At 34.6% G+C, this 22,002-nt stretch overlaps 1 protein-coding gene across 1 annotated transcript in view; it reads left to right on the top strand.

The window, feature by feature from the left end:
• Positions 1–18,391, top strand: part of GPM6A (glycoprotein M6A) — a 116,087-nt gene extending 97,696 nt beyond the window's left edge. Inside the window, exons 4-7 of the mRNA XM_066548297.1 lie at positions 6,491–6,644; positions 8,726–8,802; positions 10,110–10,175; positions 16,141–18,391. Coding sequence (XP_066404394.1) covers positions 6,491–6,644; positions 8,726–8,802; positions 10,110–10,175; positions 16,141–16,293 — 450 coding nt within the window. The 3' untranslated portion in view covers positions 16,294–18,391. The remainder of the gene's footprint in view (positions 1–6,490; positions 6,645–8,725; positions 8,803–10,109; positions 10,176–16,140) is intronic.
• Positions 18,392–22,002: the final 3,611 nt, after the last annotated feature.

Raw genomic sequence — 22,002 nt, 5'->3', positions numbered from 1 at the left:
CAGATGAAAAGCAGAAAGCAACAGTGAGAATTGATCCTAACTTTGACAAAATCAGTTTTCCTTCCATCTAAACTATCTGTAGAAGAAAAATGTCTTAAAAAGCCAAACAAAACTGTTTCAAAATATAATTTCAATTTTCTGGGATTTTATATTTTTCTCTTAACATATTTGAATAATCAAAGGAAATTCTCATTAGGTAGTATTCAGTAAATGAATGAATTTAAATTAGGCAAACCTGAGAAGACTGTCCCTCTATGGAGAGAAATTTGGACCAATATTGGCTTTTTTTTTTCCTCTCGAAGCAGTTGACTTGAATGCAAGCCAAGGAATGTCAACCACGTGACAGTAATGGCACACCATGAAATCTATCCATGTTTCAACAAGACTTTTGGAGCTGTGCCTGGGAGGATAATATATTAGAGAGAGAGAGGATAAGTATATTTTGTAGAGGCAATTATAAATGTCCAACAAGTGAATGTTAGCAATGGAAGTGATGTTATAGAAAAGACTTTGCATGTGTGTATTTTCTGTGGTTTACAGTGATAATATCAGAACAACAGTCCTTTCTAAAAGCATTGTATATAAAATGAGACAAGTTGAAATATTTTTGCTTCATTTTTTTATTTCTTTCCATGAATGAGGCATGAATTTGGAGATGCTAGTTAGTACAGAAATGAAAATATTAGAAACCGTTTCCTTGTGAGCTACTCAACAGTCATTCTTTAACAAGTTTATCTCTAAAGACATCTGCTATTTTTTTTAATTTTGTCATTTATTTACATTTTAATAAATAATAGAATTTTTGGTTCTAGACAACATTCTAAAATAAGCAGCTGAGGCTCTTTGAGCTTCTGCATTGTTAAAATGTTTTCCAGAGGAACTCAGCAAGTTTTATACTAACTCTCTTTCATATTTGTGTGTGAGGAATTATACATGTAAAATGCTGTCACAAAAAGAAATCCTTAGGGAAGAGGTGGAAGTGTTTATGGAGAGAGTCTTTTTTAAAAATGAAAAAAAATTGCAAAAATCTGCTGGATTAAATCTAAACTTCTGAAAAGAAGAACTAAATTTCTGTGGGGTAATAATGTAGGTGATGAATAGGAACAAATATCTAATCATTAAACTGCTCTGTCATAAAAGTTTATTGATAAAGAGCCCTTATTGAGTCTGGACTGTTGATGTAAGGAGGTGTAGTGAAAACCCTGCATTATAGAAAATTGAATGCAAATAAACAACAGGCCTGAAGTGGGAACATGTAGTGCTTCAAATCTGACTTGTAACCTGAAGAGAGAGCTGTGCACTCTATCAGTACTCTCCCAGTACAGCTGCATCAAGACAAATTTCAGCATTTGAGAAAATATGTGTCAGCTGCAATAAATAATTTAAAAAGAGTATGCAAATGCATTTATGCAGAATGTGTTCAGGGTAAAGAGACAGTAGTAATACCTCAGAGGAATTTTTTCTGGGTAAAATGAACAAGATGAAGCAGAAGGTCTGAAAGGCAAAGGTTAGTTATGAATTTGAGGCTGGGCAAAGTGCTAAAACTAAAAAAGTTTTTGTTAGTATATATGGACAATTTAAAGTGAATGAGATGCTTGAGAGACAGGACAATTCAGGAAGAAATGGAAAGATGTTCATGCTTCTGTGTGGCCAAAAATTCCAACACAGCACCTTGTTCTGGAAAATGCACCCAAAACCTGGACTGCACTGCACTGCAGAGGCCAGCTGCTTCCTAGTATTCCCATAAGAGACAGCCAGGCTCACCCTGGGCTTATTCTGGGTGGTGTCCAGCAGTGCCAGGGTTTCATAATGAAGCATGATATGCTTTGAGCAGGATGGATGTACATGATCTCTGTAGGTGTGGTTTTGATCTCTGGCAAAAGCTGTTTATGGGAATTTCTGAAGCAGTGAAGAGGTTTGGAAGGAACCTCTTAGTTCATGTAGCTGAAAGTAAACATTTTTTGTGTGTGTCTCATAGGATAATAAATCTCAATATGATGCAAACACAGCAAGGTGCACATCTTTTTGCAACTCTCTGCGTTGAGAGCTCACATCAGGGAGTTCGTATAAAATAAATATATGATGAGATTGAGAGAAAGTGTAAAAGTAAGTACTGAGTGCTGTGGAACAAAGATTAAATTACATGGCAACATGAGCTTTCTGGAGTTAAGTTTTATTTGGGCACTTAATTTGTTGCTATGTTTCTGTATTATTTTTCTTGTTGTAAGCAGTAGTGTCCTCATAAAATGACACGAATGAGGTTTAATTTGTTTCCTTCTCTTTCCATTTCTGTTTTTAGAAACTGTAGCTTTTAGATAAGATTTCACTGTCTCTATCCCTAGGGTCATTGAGCCATCATACAATGTTTCTTCAGGGTACTAAATTATTTATAACAAAACTAAAACAAGAAGAGTGTTTGAAATTTAATGAATGTGCTTTTCATGGGACAAGTACCCATAAATTAGGAAAGAGGGAGGGGAAAAAAAAAACCCAAACCAACCAGTAACTGAAATCTTGATCTTATTAAAATAGGATTTAAGTAATCTTTCCAGTGGAAAAAAGATTTCAACCAGCTATGACCACCAGGGAAGTTGTGCTCCACACAAACAATTTCAGAATATGCTCTGAAATACCTACTTCCTGATATTGGTCTGTTTTGACTTAAAAAATCATTCCAGAAAGTTGATTATTCACCTGCTTTGATAATTTATAACTCAGAAAAGCCATTACAGGCAATGAAAAGCTTACAAAATCAGGCAAGAGCATTTTGCCAGCCACAGTGATGATACAAAAAGCCCCAAAACACTAAAAAGGTTTAAGATTTCTTTGTTCAAATAATTATTCATTTCAGCTATTCTTTGCAAATGTGAGCTGAGTTTAAATTAGTGATCTTTCATCTTCATTATTTAATAGATGAATTTCACTACCCCTTCTAGTTTGTTTTGAGTTTATGTGTTTGGCTTCTTAGAGTGAAAATCGAACTGATCAGAGAAAGCAATTCTCACTATAAACACAATAGCTAGGATGCCAAAGGACAAACTGTGATACCTCTTTAGGATGCTATACTGCTATTCCAGAAATCTTCAACTTGTCACATAGCAGAATGCTACTTCAAAGGAGAAAGATCCCTTTGAATCTCAGGAGATTGGCCTCTGAATTTAATTCCTGGAGAGAACAGGCTCCTTAAGCATTCTTTGTAAGTTCTCTTGGACAAAGAGGGAAGGTTTTAATACCAGAGAAAATGATCTAAAAAAAGACTTTATTCTTCCCTTTGCTTTTTTTAAAATCAAATAATTAATAGTTTCATTCAATTTTAAAAAGAAGCTACCACCTGCTAGTGCTGGAAGCTAATTTGTTGTACAAAGTTAAACTTTTTTTACTGCTCTTATGGCAAGAAGTATATTACTGCCCAGACCACATTTCTGTGGTTTGCTACACTGATATCAGTGATAGCAACTTCCAGGCATAACCCATAATTACCCCATGGTTTAACTTGAAGTTTTGTATTTTAGTTATTCTTACATAAACAAAGAAAACTTACGTATTTTTTCTGTCTTCTTGGTGCTCTTGGTGTTATGACATGAAATTAGGTATGTCATTGGCCATTGGCTCTTCAGCTGAAAGCAACTGACAGAGGAAAACTGAAGTTCTTCCTTTTCTAAAATATGTTTCTAAAATGAAATCATCATTTGAGCAATTTTTCTGAGATACTCAACCAATCAGATTCATATTTTTTAAAAGAATCTGTTCCATAACAAGCAGACAGTTCTCTCTGAGAAGGCAGCTCTTGTGACTCACAGCAGCTATCATATGACAGATTTATACTACCATTTTATGCCCAAGGCAGATTTTATAGAGGCTAATAAGCTCTGTTTTCCCCCTCTTTGCTATACCAGTGCTTTACACAAATACTAGTGTATTATCTCAGTTGAAATTTTTGAGTAGGCTTCTTTATCATTACTACAGATCAGAAAATAAATAGATATTAAAAAGAACTTGTAATGCTCATGGTAAGACCTATCTTTTTTTCTCCATGGGGTGTTTATCACAAAACAGGAAGATTCTCAAATCTATAGGGAGCCCAGTCATGAAAACAGTTATTACATTTCAGTGATATAACTAATTTAAAATATTTAGTACTTCATTAAATAAGTGTATGTGCTACACTGAGACATATACTAAAATTCATTAAGTATTGTTTATTTCACAAATTCTAGAAGGACCACAAGTATGACTTCAGACTTACTTGTTTTTGTCAAGTTAAGAATATAGTCTAGAAGGCCGGTTTACTTTTAAAACACTTCTAGAATAAATGAGAATTTAAAGTCTATACAAAGACAGTCTTCTTTCTTATTTAGTATTCCTGCCTTAGAAAAAAATGAGTGCAACTCTTTGCCTTGATAATAAATTAAGATCGGACATAGCAATTTAGTTCGGAATTCATATCCCTGAATTTACATTTCTATGAAGTTTTCCAAGTAATCGTTTGTAAGTGTGTGCCTGGGGTGGAGACAGATATTTCTTCATTAATTTTAACACCGTAATATGGAAAGGGAAAAAAAAAGAAAACAGTAAAAGAGCAGTAACAACAACAACAGAAAAAGGACCATGTACAGAACAGTATTTACTTGTGTTAACTATTTGCTCTGCAATAGATGGGATAGAATTTCCAATATATAAAGCAACTGACTCATGGAAATGTCTAAAGCAGTATTCAAGGGTGCATATTTATTTTGGACTTTGCCATGACTTCTTCTATTTTACCAGCTGGGTTTGTAGTAAGTGGGTTATTGGGAAAATTTTTTTTCTTACCTGCATAAATACATTTTTAGAAATCTTTGTGTGCAAATTGGACACATCAGCTTTTCTTTTAAACTAGCTGGAAGTTGAGGAAAAAGTTAAAACAGTTTGTAACCCTCAAACTGGTAAGCATGAATGTAAAGTATGAGTATTGAAGAATGGAGAAAAAAGGATAGAAAGCTGATAAGAAAAGTATTAAACAGCTTTTCAAACTACTATGACAAGTGTCATTTACCTAGAGACAATCAGGAAAATTAATCTGAAATAAATTTTAAACTGGATTAATTAAACTACATTAAATCCCTATGTAAATACACTTCCTCAGAATTAAAATTACTTTTATTTAGTAATATTTGGAAGTGAGTTAAAGTAAATCAAATTAAGGTCTCTTTCATATTGCTTAAGAACATCCATCCCATACCTTCAACACAATAAAGGTATCTCATTTAAAATTCAGACCTTTTGTTGTTTTGGATTACTTTTCCTGATCAGATCAATGTGGATAAGTCACTCTGCTACAATTTTTAGTACCATTTACTACCTTTTAGATTCTGACCTTATTTGATTTCCATAACTAAAATCTCTACATATATTAAGCTTTTTCCTGTATTACCTGAATTGAGAGATCTTGCATTAAAAAAAGAAAACCAAAAACAAAAAAGAAAATATCATCCATTTCCCCCTTATTTACTCTTTAAGGTTTAATTTTAGCAGATATTTGATCAGCTTATTCAGTTTTCAAAAATATTTCTTATTTCTTATTCTCAGAGCCAATATATTTCTGAGGTAAGCAGCTAGAAAAATGTTAGTGTAATATTAGTGTGATGAAATTTTTTTGTTTCCAGTAATGTGTTTAGATTCATCAACATTTCTGAAGTCAACAAATACTGAGGATATTTGGATTCAATATTTAGAAACTAATTTCCCCATTTTACCATGTAGCATCTTCATATCCTTTCCACAGCATAAAATTAAAAGATGATTTGTTATTAAGTGTGTTTCCCAGTGGTGTCAGGCCAGCAAAAGAGCAGCAAGGTAGCATGTTTACATATGTATAGGACATTTGTTTACTTTTTTTTCTGAATGATGAATTTGCTTGTAGATCCCCAATATGTACGAATGCAATAACAGAATGACAAAAATATAGTCTCATTGGTTCAATGCCAAATGGATTTGCCAGTGAGACTTTGTGGCAGTCATAGATAAAGACTCATTTTTATTAAGAGCCCAATTTTAAAAACAAAAGAAGCAAAGCCTACAGTATTTAATTTTAATTTTTTACTTCATGATTGGTAGTGGAAGACACAACCATAAGGCCTCCTGTTCTAACTATGGAGTACTGGTGATGAGAGACAGGGACAGATATGTTTCACAAAGCGTACAGCTGTCTGTACTTCAGGTGCACTGCTTTACATCTATCGTTGGCACCAGGGTGAGAGGAACATGGAGTTATCTTGCACTTCTGGAAGCATAATTCTTGTTCTTCAGAAACAACATGATAGTGCTCTGGCATCATTTTGACCTGATCATTAATGGATTATCTGACCAAAACTGTAAATTAAATGAGGACAGAAGCAGACAAAGCCAATCATATATGCATTTGTTACTTTTCTGTTGTTCCTTTTTTCCAATGGTGAATCAGTTCCGTTCTGACTTACCACTGATTATGTTTTTCTTTTTTTTACTGCAGTTTATTATGCTGACATACATCTTTATGTTGGCCTGGCTTGGAGTTACAGCTTTCACTTCTCTGCCTGTTTACATGTACTTCAACCTGTGGACCATTTGCCGAAATGCCACCGTAGTGGACGGAGCTAATCTCTGCTTGGATCTTCGCCAGTATGGTATGTAAATAAAAAGCACTAAATGAAAAGTAATATTTCACAAAAGAAAGCATTCCACTACTTTGCTTCCATGTGTCTGAAATGAACTGTTCAGTGTTTCTGAAGCAATTGTTAAGTGTCTCTCCCTGCCCTTTTACCCACTAGTCTAAATAGTGCATAAAAGATGAACTGCATTGCCCGTCCTGACAAAAACTGAGTCAACCTTGTCAATCTTCCCAGAGTAATGAAAATCTGTCATGAGGCTTTGGCTTAGTCTCTTCAGAAATTGCTGTAACTTGTCTAAAATGCTTAATTAGTCTTCTATCTGGAGAATGACTTTTAATTTTGTTGTAGGACACTGACTTGGAGATGTGAGGTCCTAGGGTATCAGCTGTCTCTGCAGAAGTGAATTGGGACACAAGATCAATTGCTTTCAAAAACTCTGATGAGGACCAACAATACTGATAGTAACACTCTAAGAAAGTGGTGGAAAGAGAGAGAGGGAGTGGGGCTAAAGCCTGAATGCTGGATGTTAGAATAATGTGGAGATACGCACCCATGTGTGTTTTGAGAGAATGTGAAAGGAGAGAAAGGAATTTGTGATCTTAAAATATCTGAGAATTCTTGGGTTGATGATGGTAATTCAATCCTTCTACAAGACTGGTTTGATTCTACATGTTATGGTCTTAGTGATTTCTCAACCCACAGAGCTTTGTGGGTTGAGAAATCACTAGGACCATAACATGTAGAATCTCAACAGACAGTTTCTTATCTTTCCTTTTGTTTCCTTGGCATTTCCTTTTGCAAGGAAATGGTTTTAATAATAGTAAACATTTCAATTAACCTGAAATAAAATATTTGAGATTTTTCTTTCATGAGAGGGAAGGAAAGTTGGAGTTTTTTATTGTTTGGTTTTTTTCCCCTACACAGCATGGCAGGTGAGTTTAAAAATCAATTATCTGTATAGATCCCATCAAGTGTATTATTTTTCTTTTTATGAGCTTTTATTTTGTTAATATTCATGACTATTTTTTCATTAATTCTATTTAGGATGTTCATAGAACACTAATATGTACAGTGTGTATTCTGTGAATGTACCTTTTTACTGTAGATTCAGTGTAAAAAACACTGATGTTAGGAAAGAACCATTTTTCATGGTAACTAAGTTACTTGCAGTATTTTTTTCAAGCTAGTCTTTGATTTAGTATTTGGACACTAGCTAAAGGAAGCAAGGTAGCAGATTCTACTTATTGCTGCTGAAAAGAGAAACAATAAAGTATAAGTTTGTGTAATGCTTTTTTATAACTTGTGGAAGAAGCTTTATACCAGATCAATATGTTTGAAACCAATATACAGCACATTTTTCCACATGAAGGTAGAGAAGGTTTGTGAACATTTGAAGTGTATAAACTGGTTGCAAATAATTTCTGGTTCTTTAATCGTTGTGCTGTTCAAAATCAGGAATAAAGATATCTTCAAAAATGGCAGAACAATTGTTACCTGCATGTTTTTTCTTACTAGGGCTTTTACTAAATAGATAATGTGCTTTGTGCTGGCTGAAATAGAATAGAATCCTAGAGTGGTTTTAGTTGAAAAACGTCTTAAAGACAAGTTCCAACCCCTTGACATGGGGCAGAGAGACATTCCTCTAGATCAGGTTGCTGAGGACCCCATCCAACCTGTCCTTCAACAAGTCCAGGGATGGAATGTCCACCATTTTTCAGGGAAACGTGTTCCAGTGCCTCAACACCCTCATAATAAGGAATTTCTTCCTTACATCTAACCTAAACTTATCTTCTTTCAGTTCAAGCCATTACCCCTTGTTCTACTGCACATGCCGTTGTATAAAGTCCCTCTCCAGCTCTCTTGACAGACCCCTGTATTCCTGGAAGACTGCTATAAGGTCTCCCTAAAACCTTCTCTTCTCTAGGCTGTGCAATCCCAGCTGCCTCAGCTTGTCTTCAAAGGAGAGTTGCTCCAGACTCCTAAATGTCAACAAACCCCAGATATCATTGTTAAAATAAATTCTTAGCTTTTCTCATATAAAGGAAGTTGATCTGTACCAGGAATTCCTAATAATGTGAATACTCATTCTTCTCCAGGTATTGTAACTATTGGAGAGGAAAAGAAGGTTTGCACCTCATCAGAAAGTTTCATCAAGATGTGTGACTCTAATGAGGTAAATAAATATCATAGTATTTTTTGGCAAATCCATTATATATGTTGTAGCAGGAAGTAACAGGTATATTTTTTCTTACTGTTAATGGTCTAATTCTAGCTTTGGAGATGAAATAAATCACAGTGAAAAACACAGTCAAGCAAGTAGTTTTCCTAATCTTTTACCAAATTTACTCAGTGCAATTTCTCCAACCATTTGTTTTCTAAATTTGCTTGTGGCTTGTTTGTTTGGATTTTTTTAATAATTCCAGTATCTTGTTCTTTGTTACTGAGAGGTTTTTCAAAGCTAATGCCTCTGCTGCACAATGAATAGGTCCATATAATGAATCTTTGATTGAAGGGCTTATGGCTACTGTTGTGACAGGAGAGTAAAGATTGCAAATGGATTTGGCCAAACCTTGTTGAGCATTAGGATTGTAGCTCTTAGTACGTTTTTCCTTGTAGTTTTTCCCTTGGGCAAATGCCACCGGTTTCAGTGCAGTTGAGGGTTCTGGTTTTGTTTTCAAATGATAAAGGATGAAGACAGGACAAACAAAATTACATCCGCCTAGAACAAAGAGAGGCTAAAATGTTGATCCCTCATGGAAGCCAGAACGGTCAACATATGATAAGTGTTTTACTGGGTCTTACTATGGTTGAATCAATCTCAGAGGGACGGTATACAATCCTCCTTTACACCAAAACCATCTTCCAAAATCAGTTCTTGTGGTGCAGTTGACTCTCTGTGGCTGCTGCATAAACCAGGTCACTGAAATTAAAAGCAAATATAATCATTTGGTTTGGGGTGAAGTGAGGATGGTGGTTAATTTGAATTATGTAAGTAACCTAGTTTATATTATATCATTATGAACAAATTTGAGAGGGAAGTGGATCAATATATGAGGATGGAAAGCTACAGTTCATGAAGGGAAAATGTGGTTTCTTAGGTTGTCTCTGCCACTGAGAAGCCATCACAAACATTATTCTTGTAAGCTAGTATTGTAGAATAAAAAAAAAAAACAAACAAAACCCTCAAAATGTGCTGGAGTGTTTATTTTAAATAATTAATTTCTTAATATTTTATTATGTAAATGCTGTATATTTAAATAGAGTTATGCTTTTTCCCTGACATGAGCATTGTAACCAAAAAAAGCACAAGCACAATTACATGTAGTGCTATCAATCTCTTGGAAAAATATTCCCATTCATTACTTATGTGGAAGGGCGGAACCAGGAAGGTAATTATTTGTTCTATGTCAGTCTGAATTTTTGTTCATTTTCTGTTTGCTGTACAACCATGGAAGTCCTTTTCTTTGCCTCCCTTTGCAGCTAAACATGACATTCCACTTGTTCATCGTGGCACTTGCTGGAGCTGGAGCAGCAGTCATTGCTATGGTAAGCCACCATACCCCTCTATAACTCATCTGAATTGCTGATTCTGACTTAGGATCAGCTGTTCAATTTCCATACTATCACCCAAAGCTATTATTAAAATATAGTTCTGTAATTCAATACTCTCCCTTTTTTCTTCTTTTTTTTAATATATTGATGGATTCCCTTTTAAGTAGAATATCATGATTACTTTTTTGAATTGAAAAAACACCTTTAAGTACATGCTAAGAATTTTCACTGTTCTCTTGCTGTCTTCAGACAAGTGTCTGAATTCACATGTCTATTTTGTAACCATAGTATTATACTTTTATGATCTCTGCCTTTCTGGGTATTCATAGGCTTGCCACACTGCTATTTTAGGAACAGAATCTTTTTGTCAGTTCTGTGAATATATATGAATGTGTTGATTTTTCTGTCAGGACCAATTTTTCTGCTCCTTTATAATAAAGATCACTTTAAATTTTGACATTTTGTCAATGAGAAGGTTCCACTGAGAAAAAATATGTGAGCTGGTGCCCTGCTCTTTTGTCTTTTGTCTGCTGCATTTGCTTAAGCATAAAGATATTTTTAGACTCACAATTCTCTACTGGTGTAGGTTTGCATTATGCATGCTGCAATGGGAAATTAAAAGTGACTGTTATTTGGTTCTGATGCTTTCAAAAGTGTTAGTGGTGGTGATTCCTATATACTGCTTATACTAGTAGTTTTTATGGATCATAGGGCCATGATTTGGTTTTTTTATCCTTATAATTATATTATTATAAAAAAGTACATTCAGAAAATATCCAATGAAGCTAGTGCTTCTCTTACGTCAATGATTTCTTTTCGTATTTACTGCCATTTTTTCATTATTACATGACACCCTGCAAACAGCAAAGACAGCTAAATAAAAAATACATATTTTCAAAGTATTTTTTTTGTTTCAAGGCCACAAATGATAAGTGTAATAGTAGAATAGAATTCATAATAATAATTTAATTTTTTTTCAAACTGAAATTTTTCTGCTTATAGTTCGAAAAATGGTAACCACATAGCAATTATGATAATATATCATTTGTGTTAGGAAAAGAGATCATTAGTTTTCCACTGTGTGATTACTTTGAAGTATATTCAGTTGATATCATAAAATTCTATTTTGCTCAGATGAAAATTCTGCATTTCAATCAAGAGTTTTGAATTAAAATAGCCACCAAAATATATTTAATGAAAAATAATACATCTTCAGTGAAAGCAAATTAAGTAAATACACTGTGCTACATAGTTTAAATACATAATACTTTCAATGATGTTTTTAAAAAGTCCCCTTGAAGCTCAGCGTATCAAAGATACCATAGCTGCATTACACTAGGCACAAACACCCTTTGAAGTCACTTTGATGGTGCATATTTTTTCACATGTTTTTGAAGGATTACCCATTTCCAAGTGTGCTTTGTGTTGAATTCTATAATGCACAGAGCAGACATGATAACACTGTTCCAACAAAAATATAAATTAATGTTCTAAGTGCTAGTAAATGGCATACTGTCCCAGCACTGGTAGATGTATGTTTCATTAAATGTTTACAACAGTTTTTTCAAGTTTCTAACTATGCAGTTTGTTTTTAACCCAACATTCTAATCTGTTAGGTACCTAAAGACTAGCACATTCCACTCTTTGATAGTGTAATTTCCAAAACCAACATACCAGACCACATCTCTAAGCTAAGACATGTGCTTCACACTTGACATAGTACCCCAAACACAAGGGAAATGAGGAAAAATTCAGAATCTTGTGGTTGGACATGCAGACATTACAAGGTTCTCCTTTAAGGAAAGTTTACTTTCCCAAGGTAAAAGTAATTTAAGGGAGGAAAAATTAATTTGGGGTCCTAACTATCTCATCCAGGAAGAAGATGTCTTTTTTATCCTGATCTTAGACTCAAATTAGTAGACAGAGGTAATGCATCAGAAGTGAGAAATAGTGTGCAGAAGTCATTTTAGTAATTGGAAAACCAGTGCCCTTCACTATATATGCTGCTTCAAGAATAGTTATAAATGAAATTATGACATTTGTCTTTGTGTATATCCAGAACATGTTTGTGAAATTAAACAGGAAAATTAGAAAATACCAGTCTTTTACAAAAGAAAAAGCTTATTAATATAATGCACTCCTAAAACATTTCTTGCAAACAATTACTTTAAAGCAGAATAGTCCATCTGACTAAAGTGGTAAGTATATGGTATTTATGGCCAGCCAGTAACAGTAGTGCAACATCAGTGCTGAATGACAGAATTGGTAAAATCTGCTTCCTGAAATGACATTTTAAGTTATGACATCAATATACTCCACTATATCCTCACTTCTGGATTTGTAAACATTTGCAAGTGCCAGACTATTGAATTTCTGAAGGTTTCTTAAACTCTATAACGTCAATATGATTCTACAAAATTCACAAAAGAATCAGCTTATTCATAAATACTAAATCCATCTGTCCCCAGGATACTTTTCATAAAACTGTATTTTAAAAAGATATTTTTTTTAAAAGTAGTCATTTATTGCAAAACCACAAAAAATTTGTTAAAACTTGCAAAACCATTTGATCACAAATCACTATTTCCCCAGATCTCTTGGTCTCAGATTTGCTTAAGAATGTTAGAATTTTTTCCCAATTCACTAGATACCTCTTTAGTCTGCAAAGGAGAATCTTGGGTTTGGGTTTCAAAAGGAGAATTGTCCTACATTTGAGGACTGATATATATATAAAGCCTCATATATTTTACAGTATATGTCAGGGAAAGTTTCATTTTGCAGCAAAGAACACAGTCAAAGAGTTTATTTTGAAAATTTATCACTCTTATGTCAATGCAAGATGGGGAAAAAAGAACCAAAACCTGATAAATTATTTATGCTGTAAATGCTTTTTGAGAGTCTTTACCATGGAAAAAATAGCCAGGCTTTTGAATAGTGTTTAATTTGTACCATACATGATTCTGAGCAGTACTGTTCTTTCTTATGTCTGAATGGACAACAAAGGCATATGGAATAGAAAATTACTTATAAATTTTATACATACATACTTACAAATTTTACTGTTGTCAGTGTTGTGTTAGATAGAAACAGAAGACATGAAGTTGTTTAAATGTAAGCTCTAGCATTCAACAGTTGATTGTAAAGCCAGTATACATTCTAGCTGTTATGTTTCCCCAGAAACACTGCGGAAAAACTTAATTATGAGATGCAAAATTTCCTTTCTCAAAGTTACCATATGAGCTGGTAACTCTTTTGCCTTAACTTCCACAGAAATTATGTCCAGTAAGGTGGAGATGCAATCAGGTCTCCTGAAACAGGAACAATGGAAGCGTAAAGTGGTGTATTCCTCTCCCCCAGTATGATTGTGGTCTTCTGCAGGATGTGAGATGCATATAAAGGGAGGAATTCAAGTTATTTAAACTTGGGTCCTGGGGAAGTAGTGACATGTCCTGCATGGAAAAATAAAACAAAAAAAAAACCTCAAATAGCCAACTCCACAATTTCTAAACACTGAAGCATACTTTCACCTTATGAAGAAATCTAAGCAGGAATAGGTATGGAAAGACCCTGCACTGCCTTGCATATTGTCTGTAATTGAAACCTCCTGAGGCAGACTGTGGAAGCTGCCTGGCTTCAATTTAAGTAAGCCTTGACGAGGGCCCCACTGGCTTCAGGCTATTCAGGTCATGGAATTGTGAAATGCAATTAGACAGCCACTTAGAAATGACCTCCATAGTGTGGCAATGTTATCTAGGAACTTGGTGTTAAAATAAAAAACAAAGGTGGTGGTACTGTTCAATGTATATGTCATTGTAAACATGGATATATATTTGATATTATATTAGTTAAAGTAGGAGTTTCCTGGCAAACCTTCCTACTTACATTGAATATGAACTCCAAGAGTTTTCGACAGTTGTTACAGTAGTTTGATTCAGTATTTTCATAAGGAAGGGATGGGCAAAGAATGGGTGTTTAAGGAAGGTCCAACTGTTACCAGTATACCTTCAAAGTAGTCTATTTTTTAACAAAGAAAAATGATGAGTGATATTGCAGGACATTAAGTTTAAATTTTTGTTTTACTGGGTCATTACCAAATATTTTGTGAAGGTAAGAAAAAGTGCCTATATCATTCCATTTTCATCACAGATTCTTCAGTTGCAAGGATTTCTGGCAAATATGTTTTAAAAGGTCATGAAGATACAAGTACACTTCTCAGATAGCCCCCACTTTCAGGATTCTCATGTCTGCAATCTGTTTGAGTTTCAGATTGTATTTTTAATTGAAATTTCAGACTCAAATTGCACCCAATGAATTTTCATTGGGTGCAAATTGCAATTGAGATGACAAAATTTTTAATTTTACCAGCCTGTTTATTTTGATTTTTCTCAATATTTTTACTGTGGAGAATTTAAGGCATTTCATTCATCACAATGGGGATCCAGGATTAGGGTTTCCCATTCAATCTAAAAATGCCTGATCCAGAAACTACCCATGGTGAAAGCTTTTGGAAGAGCTGAGTTAGGATAGAAGGTGTTTTTCCCATGTACTAAATTATGACTAGAGAGCATTCCAGAGTGACACACAACATGCTACCATCTCCAACATCTATACTCATGGATTGCTTTGCTAGTGTTGTGCTCTAGATATCAAGAAAATCCTTAAGATATGTAGAAATACTACTCTCTAGTTTTTTCCCTAGAGGACAGATTCTCTGGACAGCTTCTTTCTAATTTTATGTCTCCTCAAGTCAGATAGTATTCCTTAAATAAGGATTAATTGGAAACTTGGCATAAAACATAAGGATAAAAAAGGTAGAAAAAATACCTGGTCTTTTTAAGGGCTTCAGAATGCTTTCCTTGATCATAATTATCCAGATTAAGAAATGTACTTTTGCCTGCGCTAATCAGCAACAACTGCCAACAAACAGTTGTGAAAAAAATGTCCAAATATTCCAAAAGAAAAAAACCCCAAACGTATTAGAATGAATTTGTTCATTTAAATATGAATCTAACATACTCATATGTACAATAGTACAACATGAAAAGGAGAGTTTGCATAATCTCAAGGTGGTTTTTTATCATTTATTGTATTATTAATCCATTTTCCATTAACTGAATCCCAGTATAATTTCTTAATTTCTTAGAGAGGGGTAAAATATTTTGGATCTCACAAAATTGCGCATTGCTTCTGAGGAAGTAGATTAGCATAAATTAGAGATGCTCTCCTCCGAAAGTGTCTGAAAACCTGCTAGGGAGGGAATAAAGGTCCAGAGAGTCCCAGCAAAAACTAGTTGAATATCCTTGTGGAACACTTTTATTTTCTGACTGAATACAGAGTAAACAGGACATCCAAATTTTTTTCAACTAAATTTTGTCACATTTTGCCTAACTGAATTTATTTTGCAATTATTGACAATTTTTCCCCAGATTGGTGAATTAAATACAAAGCTGGAATTGTAGTTGAAAGAAGTCATGGCTAAATGAAAGGAAAATGCTAACCTTAACAAAAATCAAGAAGTAAAACTTTCTGTAATTGTAGTAGATATGCAGTCATAAGATGTGTCTATGGCATATTTTTATGTTAAGAACTACTTTAACAAAAACTTCTTCAGTGGGGAAAAGTGTACAGTAAATACATAACACAGAAGGCATTTTTACATGTACCTTTGCAAACTAACTGAAAAATAATGCAGGGATGATTTGGAATTTGAATTTTTCAGGTTTTAGGGATTTTTTCCTTATGTCTATTGCTACCAACTACTAATTATAGTAACAGTAACAGCTATGAGATGAATAATCTGAAGGTTAATGAAGCCTGAATTTGCCATCATGGTTCTATAGTACTTCTTGACACAAGACTACCTAGCTCCTGCTGATGAGCACCTACAGCCTCCAAGTTTACACGTGCTCTATTCTGACTACCTCTATTGTTTCTTAACGCTGTGTTACCTCTCTTACAGGTTCATTATCTCATGGTCTTGTCTGCCAACTGGGCCTATGTGAAAGATGCTTGCAGAATGCAAAAATATGAGGATATTAAATCAAAGGAGGAACAAGAGCTGCATGATATTCATTCTACTCGCTCTAAAGAGCGGCTCAATGCTTATACATAAAAGAAACCTTGTCTTACTTCCTAACATGTGAATGCTTTGTTGTTTAACTAAAGGCCATCCTACCATTTTAAAAACAATTGAAAGTGCTTCTCACAAAAGATAGTTTGGGTGACTTACATATCACCTACATACAATTCTTGGTTGTCTAGCACTTGGTTTCTTAATTAGTTCTTACTTTGTGTGACCATTCTATACCACAAAGCTCCTAAATAACCTTTCCTGAATCCCCTTAGGCTAATTAGTTCTGATAGGTCAAGGATACTAAACTATTGTCAAATACAACTATGTGTTTGATTTTTTTAATCACTTTGTATGTGTTATGCATAACACCTTTTGCATTGTTTCTTATATGTTTTTGGAAAAAAAGTAGCTTTTTATACTTTTTAGTTTTGAGTTCAGTAACTACTTTAACTACAGGTATACTTAAAAGGGACCATTGTACATGATGTACAATATATAAAGAAAACATTCTGATGACTTTCCTTTATATATGGAAAACCTGCCAGAGGGACCCTGATCAACTTGAATGAAGGTCCTAAGAACGTTTTAAACAATCAAAGGTGCAATTTCTAAATTTGTAATAGTGGGTAAAAAAATAAAAAAAAAAGCGAAAAAAGAAAAAAAAAAGAAAAAAAAGAAAAAAGTGCTTCTTATCTTTGTTAACATTGTATTATTGATGTTTTTAAAGAATATTCTCTTGTTTCAAGTTCCATGGGTGATAATTCCTGTTTGTATTGTGAGCATGCAGTCCGTGGTGCTAACAATGCATGGCCACTTGCCTTTTGAAGGAATTCAATACCACGGCTACCTGTTAACGAGTTATGGTATATAGACAACTGTTAATTAAGTGATATAGTTATTCATAGTTTTCTACAGAATAATCTCTCTTTAATTCAATGATGGTTATGCTAAATTGGAGCTGTCCATGTGATGATGTAAGAAATTACTGCTTAGCTACATTTATGAAAGTAATATATCAAAAATGCAGTGACCATAGGAGTCAGATGTCTTTTTACCTGCTTTAAAAATTTAAATGGATTGCACCTGTCTGAACTGTAAAAGATATATTAAAGGAGACTTCCATAAATGTTATAGCTTGGCTTCTAGCTTTCCTACACATAATGGTTTACCTGTATTACGTTGAAGTAAGGTGAAAGACCACTACAGAGCTTATTATTTCAAAGTGTAGTAATATATTTGAACCTTTATTTTGATATGAAAGTGTTATCAGAATGATAGGTCATCTTAATTTGAAAGAATTACCTGTATCAAAAACAGAACAAAAAACCCTATTTAAGAAAAGTCAGTATTATTGGACCAAATTTGGTGGATTTTTTTTTTTGCCTATTTCTAATGCTACAAGAATGCTGTAAAGTGTCTTTTAAAGTGATGTAGCCTGACAAGACATTTTTGTCAGTGTTAAAAACCTTAGGTAGTTTTGTGCACTTATTGGACCATTGTGAATTCTCTCTCAGTGTAAGTGCATTTCTAATAAAATTTCTTGAGTAAAACTCTTCTTTGTACTATTACTAGTCATGCATCATCAGTAATTTTTAACAATTCTTGTAGTAAGTAGAAGGTAATACTATAGTTACTTGTGGCATGATAATGCATTAAGTAGTATTAGTTGGTTGAGTTCTTTTTCTTTTTCTTTTCTTTTGCTTGTTTTGGGGGTTTTTTTGTTGTGTTTTTGATTTGGGGTTTTGGTTTTGGTTTGGATTTTTTTTTTTTATACTTAAGCTGTCCTACGGGGTCAACAGTTTTCTGATAATGTGCAGTACCGGTATTACAGTTCTGCAAGAAGTATTAGGAACCTCTTTTTGGACTCTATATTGTAGTGTTTCAGTTTTGTGTCTTAAAATGTTTGTGCTGATTTTTAAAACTATGTCTTTTAAACTCATGTAATGATGTTAATGCTTTTGGCTCTTCTCTGGTATTAGAGTTTGTATTTTCACAAAGAATGCTTTGTAGCAGGCATTACAATTAATCTGTTTTGTACATAAATGTGCCAACAGCTTGATGGTGGCGTTTTTGAAATGTAGAACAAAGTGCTTGCAAAATGTAATAAACACACTTGTGTACTTTGTGTTCTTGTTAATTCTTTGTGTATTCCTTTGCCTGTATTGGACAGGTCACTGTAACCAGAAATGGCAGAAGCTTGTTTCTCCTACAGACCTTGCTATTGCACAGACTGCTTTAAATATGTCTCCCATTCAGCATTTAGTGTCAGAAATCATACATCTTAAGACTAAGAGAGTAAAGTGTTTTCTAAGAGCAGAGTTTCATAGTCAAGGAAGTGCCAGGTAGCAGAAGCCATACTTGCTATATTTTTAACATATCAGTCAAAAGAAAAATTTGGAAAGATTCCCATTACTATAGTGTCATTTGGAACAGCTCAGCAGAAACAGGTCTGACAACAGTTTGAATGTTGCTAAGGATACTGATTTGTGGATGGTACAGTAGCTAATACTTTGAAACCTCAGTAACAATACTACATTACTTACAAGCATGTAAAGTAATTTAAATGGTTAAGAGAGATCTATAGCTGTGCCAACTAACCTGATATCACTAAGGAAATTATTTAAAATACATTCCACAATGTGTTTTTTTTTCTCTGTTAGCCAGCTGTTATGAAGCTCTTTATGTGCTCTTGATGAGGACTTGTGTCAGGATGGCAGAAGCAGCACAAGCCAAAGGAATAGAGGAGCTTCCCACAGCACAGCACATCAGTCATAAGTGATTCACTTCAAAGTCTGAGCATATTTGGTTTATTCCAGAGACTTCTCTCTTTGTTGACAGCCTAAGCTGATTTTTCCTGAGTTAGGCTGCATGGATCTTGCCTTCTATAAATGCTTCTGTGCTCAATCTAAACTTGTGCCTATTGTGCTTTTAAGAAGCAAGAAAAACCTTGGAGGTTAATCTGTTTGGGGCAGGTTTTTGCTGGACAAAAGGCTGCAGTTAAACAAAAATTTTCCTTTTAAGAGGATTCCAGCCCTAGATACTCAATTTTGCATGTTCATCACAGCTTACTACGCCCCATAAAAACTACTAATAGCATGTTACAAAACAGATTCAAAATTTGAGATAGACATCCTTCCCAGACCCTGTCTCCCACTCAGATCACCCCCTTTTCTTTTGCACAAGATTATTTTATCCCTCAGCAGGACTGTTTCCCTCAGCAGCAGTGTTTCTGCTTTGAGCACAAGCAGATAAAACATTGAATCAGCGTGATTTAGACAATGCACAGCAGTGCACAGCAGACGTGGGGCTCAGTGTTCACACCTTGGTAGAGAGAATGGCAATTTTTAAGCCAATACATCATACAGTTTGGTGATGTAGTTAAAACAGGAGATTATACTGAAATTATATACCTAGTTAATATTTCAAAATGGTTAATTATATTTTTTTCCCACAGGACCTAAAGTAATAGGATTTCAACTATAACTGGAAGTATATATATAAATGAATTTAAAATTATATATGCAACTTTTAGTCCTATATTAATGCAATTATTTAAATTGTAATATGTATGCATTGATTTTAAGTACTTATTGAACATTACCATGATTGCAACTCACCTTCAGTTGATGTAGTAAATATTTTAAGACAGAATATATCTGTACTTTACTTCCTAAAATAGTCAAAGGCAACAGTTTATAGAGTCTTTTTCATCATCAAGATCCAGTGCATTTTTAAAATTTTCACTTTTGGATTACCAGAAGTATTTATGTAGTTGATTTTCTGAAGAGCACAGCTTAGTTTATAAAACATAGAGAATCAAACTATAGTAAATTTCATCTCAATAGGAAAGGGGGTGTTTATACAAGCTCTCTCTTAAAAAATCCCAACATTTTATTTTCATTGGGTTGCACAGAAACCCCACATATACTGTTAAGCAGCACATCAATTTATGTCTCACATTTCAGCACTGCCTCCATTTTGGGTAGATATCAATTGGAAAGAACAAGTTCAAAGCATACAGAGTCTTTACCAGCTCTTTCTGGCCCTCACAAATTCTTCTAACTTGTATTTTCTACAAGGGAGGAACTGCAACAGTTTCTGACTTTTGTGATTTTCAACTATAGTTTCTTGTTCTTTCAGGTGTCTGCAGAGGATCCCAACACATTACAGAGTTGCTTCTGTGTTTAACAGTTATTAGCAGTCATGGAGGCAGGTAAGTATTTCTGCTGGCACAGCAACAGAGATGGTGACTGGTAGAGAAGTGGATCATCTTTGGCTTGCAGTAGTCTAAGCATCGGCCAAATTTGCAGCTATTCTGCAGGGAGAAATTTATCTAAAAAAAATGTTCTGCCCACAAGCTGCTGTGGACTCTTTCCTTCCCTGTGTAAAGTGGAGTTTGGTCAGATAAATGTGAGCCCCAGGTAAGATCATTTCAGTTGGTCTTTGATTTGGCACTCCTGAGCTTCCCACATTTGAAAGGGGTGGTTGGGGGCAGGTGCATCTACTTTAGGAGTTATTAAAAAACAAAACAAAACTAAAATCCCAAGAGATTTGCATGAATATCCTATGGTTTTACATGTTGAGTTACTCAAGACAGAAATATTGTGTAGGCCAGAAAAAGATATTACCAGAGCTAGGTTTTTCCAAGCGTCTGAATATTTTTTCTTTGCAGTTGCCCAGAAAAATGATACTTGGCATGAATCACTCTCCTGTGGTTAATGGAGAATATTTTGGTCTCTGAGACTGTAAGTCTTGTATTTTATTAAATAGCGTTGGTCACATGTATTTCTTTGTAAGGATAAATATTAATTTTAGAACAAATCTCATGGGGAAACAAATTATTCTCAACAAATTAACATCCCTGTTAAAGCATGCAAATCAATTCCTGGAATTTTACAATTCAGCTAGTTTAGTTGCATGTACAGTCACATTATGGAATAATAAACTAAATCACAGGGTTCAACACAGAGCAAAAGTGTCAGGTTCATCAGCTGCCTGGTTTGAACTGACTAAGTAGATGGAAACCTTTCCCAAGAAGGCAGTTTTGGATGCCTCATATTGGTGCCTTTTTCTGAAGTATGCAACATGTTAAGCACAGATACCTCATTAAGGTCTTTAATTCATATTTCTGCTTTCCTTTCATTATTTGCTGTTCCTTGTGCCCTGAGTTGAATTGGAACTGAAGCAACATAGAACTTGCTTCTACTGAGGAGGTGACATACCAATGCCACTGAGCAGTGATGTACCACATGCTTGGAAACAGGGATGAAAACAGTGAAAAAGGAAGGCAGGAAAAAAAGAAATATAAGATTTTCCTTTACTTGTAAGCCCCAGCTGCAAGGTAATACCTGTGCCTCATTATATACAGGTATGCCGTGCAGGACTAGGGTTTAGGAGGAGTGAGAGTTTCTAACAAAGGGCAAATGCTACTTGAAACATGGAGATTTTGGACAGTCTAAAGCCATGCTTCTATTGAAAAGAGCAAATGGCCGAGAGAGACTTGTAAACCTTTAACTGTCACAGCAGGATCTCAGGATCTCTTCCCAGCATCGTGGTGGCTGAGCTGATGTGTTACATGTGCAACTGCATGGAGCTATGGAGTAGAGCTTGTATCACTTACAGCGGTTCAGGGATGATGATGCAGAAGAGGACCTCTGCTGCAGTCATAGTCCTGGTCCCATTGCAGCAAGGTTCTTTTCACTAACACAAGGAAGAAAAGTAAGGATTTGAGAGTGATCAGTCTGGAAA

The sequence above is a fragment of the Molothrus aeneus genome, chromosome 4, assembly GCF_037042795.1.
Source record: "Molothrus aeneus isolate 106 chromosome 4, BPBGC_Maene_1.0, whole genome shotgun sequence".
Lineage (NCBI taxonomy): Eukaryota > Metazoa > Chordata > Aves > Passeriformes > Icteridae > Molothrus > Molothrus aeneus.
Note: the sequence above shows the minus strand (reverse complement) of the source record. Positions and strands in the feature narration are given on the sequence as shown.